We start from the raw sequence: 8,391 nt of genomic DNA, 5'->3' as shown, positions 1-8,391 counted from the left end.
GGCAGCAATCACAGCTACCTTTGCTGAAGCAAGCTGCAGAGTTTTCCTCAGTTTCTCACATTACTCTCATTGCCCCCCGGGTCGTAATTCTGAGGTGACCCCCCAGGGAGGGTGAATTGGAGTAATTAGAGCAATTAGAACTGTTCCATGAAGAAAACATAGAGCAGAGCCTGTTTGTATTGTGATAAATAATGGAGAGGAGACGTAAGTGGAATAAATCCATAGCAGCGCTTTGTGCCATTCAAATCTCCCTAGGAAAACCCATGGGAATGATCAGTGCTGATGAGTTATTCCTGCAGATTCACACTTGCCTGTGGTACACATGGGGACACACATAAGGCACATCACAACCCAGCTGGGAGCTGGAGGAGCTCACCTGCCCCCATTGCTGACCAAGGAGCACAGCCCAGCTCTGCTCACACAGCCCAGCTCTGCTCACACAGCCCAGCACACCTGGGGGATGCAGAAAGCTTTCAGAGTGCAGGTGGCAAAGCACAGGGTGCAGGATGTGTGGTGAAGGATGAAGGGTGTAGGGTGAAGGATGCACAACATGGTGCAGAATGCAAGGTGAAGGGTGCAGGGTGCAGCATATACAGTTCAGGGTGCAGGACAAAGGGTGCAGGATGTACTTTGAAAGGTGCAGGGCGAAGGATGTTGGGGTGCAGGACAATGTATGGGGTGCAGGATGATTTGTGAAGGGTGTAGGATGAAGGATGCATGACATGGTGCAGGATGCAGGACATGAGGTAAAGGGTGCAGGATGTGTTGTGCATGGTGAGGTTGCAGGATGGGTGATGCAGGACGCAGACTGTACAGTGCAGGATGAAAGATGCAGGCTGCAGGGTGCACAGTGCAGACTTGAGGGTGCAGGGTGAAGGACAAAAGGTGCAGCCTGCCCAACTCATGATGCAGGGTGCAGAACACAGCATGCAAGCTGCAGGATGGATAACACAAAGTGCAGGATGCAAGGGGAAGGGTGCAGAGTGTATAACGCAGGATGAAGGATGCAGAGTGCAGAACACACAGCGCAGGGATGAAGGGTGCAAGGTGTTGGGTGAAGGATGCAGGATGGAGGGTGCAGGAGGCCTGGTAAGAGGTGCAGGATGCATGTTGAAGGGTTGCAGCTGTAGAAGGACGCGGGGCGCGTGCCGCCAGCACCACCTCGTGGCTACCAACGGGACCCCGCAATGTGCAAGTGCTGGGGAGAAGGATGCAGGATGCAAGACGTAGGATGAAGGATGCAGGGTGGAGCGTGCAGGGTGCCGGATGCAAGGATGGGTGATGCAGGATGAAGGCTATAAGGACGTAGGATGCAGGATGAAGGATGCTCAGATGGAGAATGAAGGATCCAAGGATGAAAGATGCAAGGCTGCAGGTTGCAAGATGTAAGATGAGGGATGCAGAAAGTGACATGTGGGATGCTAGGATGCAGAATGAAGGATGCTAGGGCAGAGGATGAAGGATGCAAGACACAAGGTGAAGGATCCAGGATGAAGACTGCAAAGTGCAGGATGGAAGACGTGGGCTGCAGGGTGTGCAATGCAGACTTAAGGATGTTGGGATGCAGGAGGAAGGATGCAGAATGCAAGATGAAAGATGCAGGGATGAAGGACGTGGGCTGCAGGATGAAGACTGCAAGGTGCAGGATGGAAGATGCAGGCTGCAGGGTGCACAGTGCAGACTGAAGGGTTCCGGGATGCAGAAGGAAGGATGCAAGATGCAGACCAAAGGGTGCAGGATACAAAGTGAAGCATGCAGCACGCACAATGCAGGTGATGCCCCAATGTGCACCAACACACATGATGAGAGATTCCAAGAAGACACGAGGGTGTCTGGGCTTTTTCCAAACAGATCTTTATTCAGGAGGCAGGAGGAGCCCTGCAGGAGCCACCCAGCCACCAAAGCTTGGGGGGCACAAGCAACACTCAGCCCCCAGCATGTCTGTCCTCAGGGCTCCCTGGGGACGTGCCTGGTGGCAGGTTCTGGTTCCTTGTCACCACCCAAAAGGTACCACAGTCCCAGAGCACCAAGCCAGGCAAGAACAGCCTGTGCAACTCCCCTCCAAACACTGAAAGAGGAGGAGCTGGAGGCGCTGCTGAAGGCACTAGACAAGCACAGAGGGCAGAAGAGCTTCACAGCCATCATCAAGTCATTCTCAGCTCTCTTGCTGATTGTCCCTGCTTGGCACTTTATCCCTTTTAAATTATAATGGAAAACGTGCAAGAAGGCACAAACCCACGTGCAAAACTCAAGTCTAGGTGTAAGGCACTGGGCAAGGAGGGGACCTTGAAGCAGTGCTCAGCTGAAATCCCGATCCGGCAGCACCAGGGGGGCCACCAATGTCCACAAGTAGAGCAGCAGCCCAGCCCAGCTGGAGCTGATCTTCACCCACACGGCCGTCCAGGGACTGTGCAGCACCTGCAGGCTGTCATCGGGCCTGGAACAGCAAATGAGAGGGGGGCACTCAGGTCTGTGCTGTATGCTGGGGGATGAGACCCTGGTGCTGCAGCTGTGAGCAAAGGGAGATGCTGCATGCTGAAGGGTATCCTGCAAGCACAGAGAGGATGCTGCAAGAAGAGAGGGAGGGCTGCAAACAGAGCAGGGATGTTGCAAATGGGGGGATACTGCAAGCTGATGGGGAATACTGCAGCAGAGGGGATGCTGCAAGTTGAGGGGGTATGCCACAAGCTCATGGGGAGTGCTGTAAGCTTATGGGGAATGCTGCAAGCTGAAGGAATGCTGCAAGAGGGTACCCCAGTGAACTCAGACCCAACCAGAGTGCATCCATTGGGCGCTTGAATGCCTCCAAATAATGAATGTTGATGGGTTACTCAGTTTGCTCACATACAGACCCACTGCAGCACCTGTGTCCAGCCCAAGAACAGTAATAATCCCTTAGAAGGAAGGAACAGAGGACAGGGTCATAACCAGTCCCCAGAAGTGCTGCCCACCTGTACCAGTTGGTGAGGGTCATCATGATGTAGAGGGCAGCAAGGAAGAGGCAGAGATGGAAGAAGCTGTAGCTGTAGGCGACACCCTCCTGCTCGTTGTCATAGGCACGGTGCACCCCACTCTCTGCTGCTGCCTCAGTCCCAGCTCCAGCTCCGCTCTCCTCCGTCAGCATCAGCTTATTGACCTGGGTATGGTCTGAGGAGCGGATGCTGAGAGCAAACAGATGGATGGGCAGATCAGTCAGGGAAGGGGTTGCCCTACAGGGTGTCCCTGAGGCAGCAGAGCACTTTGGGGGATACAGCTCATGCAACTCCTCCTGACATCCTAAAAGTTGTGTGCAGGACCCTGCGGAGTCCCAGTGTTGCAGACCACAATGGCATTGTCACGGCCTCACCTGATGAAGAGCGTGCAGAGGATGAAGACCACCAGCCCCACGATGCTCGGTGCATCCCACCATGTTGTCAGCATCTGTGGGGCTGCAGCTGAGCCAGTACTGTTTCTCAGCAGCAGTGTGGGGTTACACTCCTGGGCTGGGGGGTGTTCACAGGTGTCAGTACCATTCCTGACCCCATGCACCCCCCAGGGCAATGAGGGTACTTACTGGGGACATTGGCCAGGGCAGACCAAGTGATGAAGATGGTGTAAAGGGTGATGAGAGATGCCTGCAGCAGCCCCGAGTGTGGCTGGGCTTCCTACAAACAACACAGAGATGCTCAGAGCTGAGTCCTGCACTAGGAGAAGGCAGCACAGCCACTTCCTCCCGCCACCTCACCTGGATTTTGGGCAGGATGGATATGGCTGAGATGATGAGGCAGAGGATGAGGTTGATGCTGATGAGGACTTTGCCCTCCGTGCAGCCCTGGGGTTTGGTGTAGTAGACATAGAGCAAAGCGATGGCCGTGATGGAGGCGGCGTAGAAGATGAAGGTGACAGTGCAAAGGGCTGAGGAGGAAAGGGAGAAGGGAAAGGGCTGGAGCAGGGCCACGAGCATCACAGCTGGCCTCATGTGAACCCCTGAGGCACAGCACCCACCTGCATACCAGCCCTTGGCATTGCTCTCGCCTGCATAGCGCAACCACAGCTGGTTCCAGGAGTGAGCAAAGTCAATGAGGAGGATGAGCTGGATGAGGATGAAGAGGAAGGAGCCAACCACGCCGAAGTAGAACCAAACTTGGGTGGAGGGAGGAAAGTGGGTCATTAATGGGACTGCAGTGGTGTGGGGTGCATCAGTGCAGCACCGAGTGTGAGGACATGGAGGGCACAAACCCCATGGGCACACCCCTGCCCACCCCCAGTCCCTCACCTGTTGTAAAGGAGCCATCAGGGATGTAGAAGGCCCCCACAGTGAGCCCAACCAGCAGCAGGAACTTGAAGAACCAGAAGCTGAGAAAGGGGAGAGGAATCGGGATATGAAAATGGGAACCCCCAGCAGTTCCCAACACCAGGGATGCTCGGCTCCTTGGATAGGACCAGGGGCACCCCATGGGAAGCAGTGTCAGGGATGCCCACCAGACACTTCAAATTCCCCAGCACATTGCACACACCACAACAGCACATTGCACACATTTGTAGAGCACAAGTCAGAGGACCTCAAGACCTAAGAGTGAGCTCAAACTGCCCTTCTACTTTACCCCGTACCCAAAACAAGGCAAAAAAGGATGGAAGCCATTACCATTTAAGCTTCCAGCCAAGCATGGGGGACACACTCACCCGTTCTGTATGGCAGCTCGTGGGTCCTTGCTGCTGCGCACACACACCATCAGCACAGCAAAGAGGAAGAAGAAGGCAGCTGTGGCAAAGCCCATGCGGTACACGGCCTTATGGCCCAGGAAACCACTGCAGTCAACGTTAGCTTGGACCCCCAGCACTGAGTCACTGCCCCTGCAGAAACCCGGGAGCTGCAAGGATGAGGAGATGGGGAAAAAAGCATCAGATGCAACAACATGTCCCAAAAAATTCACATCTCTGAAAGAGCTCCATGCAACCATCCTGAGTTAACCCCTTCCATCGAGTCCAGCCATCGCCCTGAAGGCAGCAGCATTACCTTGTGCAGCTCCTTCTCCACACCAGGGATGATCATTATGATGGAGATGAGAGTACCAAGGAAGAGGAAGAAGGTGAAGAGCAGACGGGAGATGGTGGAGTTCCTGGTTGAAGGGCAGCAGCCGCAGAGCAGGCATGGTGCTGATCCACACAGGCAGGACACCTGCAATGAGAGCCCAGAGATAAGTGGGAAGGGGGTGTGGGATGGACTCATTTTACAGATGGGGAAAACTGAGGCACAGTATCCCTATAAGTCCTGGCTTGCCCAGATCCCTGGGTACTACAAACCACAGTGGAAGGAGCAGTGGGGAGATGCTGCTTGAATCCCTGATCCAAGTTTGACTTCATTGCTCCTCTAAGTGTTGTTCCCATTGGATTGTCCAATAATTGGGATACTCATGCACCTATTTAACATCTGCAAGGTTTGGGAGAGCTCCAAACAGCACCCAAACAGCCATTCTTCCTTGCCTTAGAGGAAGAATAACCAAAGGGTTTTGCATTAAAACAGGCTGTAATTATGGTTATGGGGTAGGAGAGGGTCAGCAACCAGCCCTGGCCACCACATCCTGCTCTGAATGTGACTGTTCAGGATGGGGACTATTTTCAGCCTTCATAACCCCCATGGTGCTGTGAGGCCACGTCCAAAACCCCTATTTCCTAAAAGAGTGTAAAGATGGAGAATAAATAACATTAGAAACCACTTTAAGAAACATCTCTGGACCACTGACCTTCTCCTGTGCCATATAAGTGAAAGGTCCTGAGTTAAATATCTGAGATGAAAATGGGAATGGTGTGTCTCTCTTCAATTACTAAGGTGGGAGCATCACCACCATCCCAGCACCAAAGCAAGGTGCCTCCAAGGACCCAAGACTGTATCTCCCCATTTGTCCCCCTCTCTGGTCCTCATTGAGCTGCTTTCCTTCTATCTGTAAGCTCACAGCATTGATTTATTTTGCTTGCAAAGCTCCTTTTCTTCCCTTTCAGTTGCTCTTTCTGCCTATCAAACATGGTTTGTTCTGCTGAATGTGGAGGTCACTTGCCATCACTTCCTAACGTTGAAGCTTTTTGGGCATTGTGAGCTCTGCAAGTTCTGTGAAGGCACCTTTAACATGAAAACCACAGCTGGTGCACATCCCCAGCACCCACAGCTGCTTTAAGAAGAAATCAAGCAGCAAGAGCAAGGGTAGAGAAGGAAAAAGGGAGAAAGATGGGCAAGGCCAGGAGATGCACTTGCTTATGGGAACACAGCTGGGCATCCCATGAGAGCATTTCTGAAGACAGGCAGGAGGCACGACCTCAGACACCCTATTTTCACAGTGTTATTACAGTTGGAAAAGACATTTACCATCACCAAGTCCAACCAGCAACCCATCACCCCCCATGTCCACTAAGACATGACCCTAAACTGGCTTTTCCCTGGGATGGGTACATCAGTACGCTGCACGTATGAGGTTTTAAGGAGCCCACATCCAAGGGAGCAGGGCAGCATCCTGCAGGATGGAAAAAGCACGTCAAGGGAACCAGCCACAGCACGGAGGTGGCGTGTTGATGGGGAAGCGTCAGGTTTCTGCTGTCGCAGATTAAAGATTAATCCCTCTGGTTTCACTGTTGACTTCCTCATTGAATAGAGCTTGGTGCTGCCTGCGTGGATCACATGGAACGACAGCTCAGGGAGCACAAACAGCACAAAACAGTCTGCAAGGTCCTAAACCAACAGCAACCCAACAACCCACCACTCAGTAACAACCCGACAACAACACTAATAGCAACAACAACCCAACACCTCTTCTTTCTGGCTGCCCTTACCCCAGTACCCCTGAGGCTGCACAGACTGAGTCAACCCAAAGCAATGCCAAGCAACCGATGGTTATCTCCTATTAAATGAATGACCCTGCAGGTTAATCAGTACCAAACCATGAGGTCAGTGTGGGTTCAGGAAGTGGGCAACTCGCAGGTGCCAGCATTGCCCCATGGCCATACTGACAGCAATGTGAAATGCAGGGTCCTAAACCTATATGGACCTTATAAACACATGAATCTACCTTGTCCCTACAGCCTGGGCCAAAATGCTTTATTTGGAGGGGAAAAAAGTCCATATTTAGGGTCAGCACCATACGCTGCCTGTGGAAATCCCACTCCTGGCTTTTCCAACATGTGCCCATAAAGCTTTACAGGTTATCAGCCACACTCCTGACACACGGAACATCCCGCATTCAGGACATACGTTATGACAGTTCCACCTCTGAAACTAGGAAGCAGGAGTTGTGAAAGCAGCACCCATTCGGGGGGGGAGGTTTCCCAGCCCTGCCCTGGCTGTGCGTCATGGGCACGGCATCGGGAGCACCCATCTGTGTCACCAGCACGGCACCCACGTAGCAGGATCAGCCACACTCCCATCCCCCCGAGTATTGGGGGCTGCAACTCCTCTTGTGATGCCCTGAACCCACCGACCCCCTGGGACAGCCCCAATCCTGCCTAGAGGTGTGTGCAAGGGATGGCCCAGCTTTTTCCCAGTACAGGAGTTTCATCCCATAGGGGTGCCGCAATATTATGGGCTTCTCCCGATACTCTGGGCTCCCCCCCTTCCCTAAACGAGCCCCTGAGCCATGGGACAAACCCAGCCAGTGGGCTGCCCTGCAATAGCTGTCTCCTGCATCCCCATGGGGGTCCCCGGCATCCTGGTGGATAGAAAGGGGAACACCCCCCAGCGGAGTCCTTCATTCCCCGCAGGGGGTTCCCTCATCCTCCAGGGTACAAAGCGGGGCATCCCTCTGGAGTTCCCCTGCCTCTCGTCGGCTGCATCGGATCGCATCCGCCGGTCGCCCCCACCTCTTCCAAGTACACCCCCACCCCCAACCCGGACTTCCCCCTCCCAACCTCAGCTCTCGGAGCCAGCGCAGCCCCCACCTCCCCCCACTATCCCCCATCCCCCCAGAGGCACTCACGCAGCTGAGCAGCGAACAGACCCCCAGGCAGGCCCCCATAGTGCGGCCCCTCCACCGCCCCGGGGCGGACCCTGAGGTTGGGGGAGGGGGAGGCGGCTCCTGGAGGGGCGGAGGCAGAGCGGGGCGGGGCGGGGCGGGGCCGGGAGGGGAGGGGAGGGGATCTATCGGGGCTGAGGGGTGCGGGGAGCTGCTGTCAGGGTGGGCTGGGGGTGGTGGAAGTGGAAGTGTTGGATGTGAAAATGGGAGGGAAAGATTGGAGTAGAAAAAGGAAGAGAAAGAGAAAAGAAAAAGGAAGTGAAAAAGGAAGAGAAAGAGAGAAGACGAGGAGAAAAGGTAAAGGAAAATGGAAGAGGAAAGAGAAGAGAAGAGAGAAGAGAAGAGAAGAGAAGAGAAGAGAAGAGAAGAGAAGAGAAGAGAAGAGAAGAGAAGAGAAGAGAAGAGAAGAGAAGAA

General features: G+C 53.9%; 1 protein-coding gene across 1 annotated transcript; it reads right to left on the bottom strand.

Annotated features, from left to right (window-relative positions):
• Positions 1-1,834: 1,834 nt before the first annotated feature.
• SERINC2 (serine incorporator 2) lies at positions 1,835-8,053 on the bottom strand. Its single transcript, XM_072355457.1, has 10 exons — positions 7,941-8,053; positions 4,997-5,158; positions 4,663-4,850; positions 4,256-4,335; positions 3,985-4,122; positions 3,725-3,894; positions 3,554-3,644; positions 3,347-3,482; positions 2,952-3,161; positions 1,835-2,437 (listed from the first exon to the last, which is right to left on the bottom strand). Exons 1-10 carry the CDS (start codon positions 7,977-7,979, stop codon positions 2,299-2,301), a joined length of 1,353 nt encoding a protein of 450 aa, XP_072211558.1. The 5' UTR covers positions 7,980-8,053; the 3' UTR covers positions 1,835-2,298.
• Positions 8,054-8,391: the final 338 nt, after the last annotated feature.

Source organism: Excalfactoria chinensis, chromosome 22, assembly GCF_039878825.1.
Source record: "Excalfactoria chinensis isolate bCotChi1 chromosome 22, bCotChi1.hap2, whole genome shotgun sequence".
Lineage (NCBI taxonomy): Eukaryota > Metazoa > Chordata > Aves > Galliformes > Phasianidae > Excalfactoria > Excalfactoria chinensis.
This window is presented reverse-complemented; position numbering and strand designations above follow the sequence as displayed.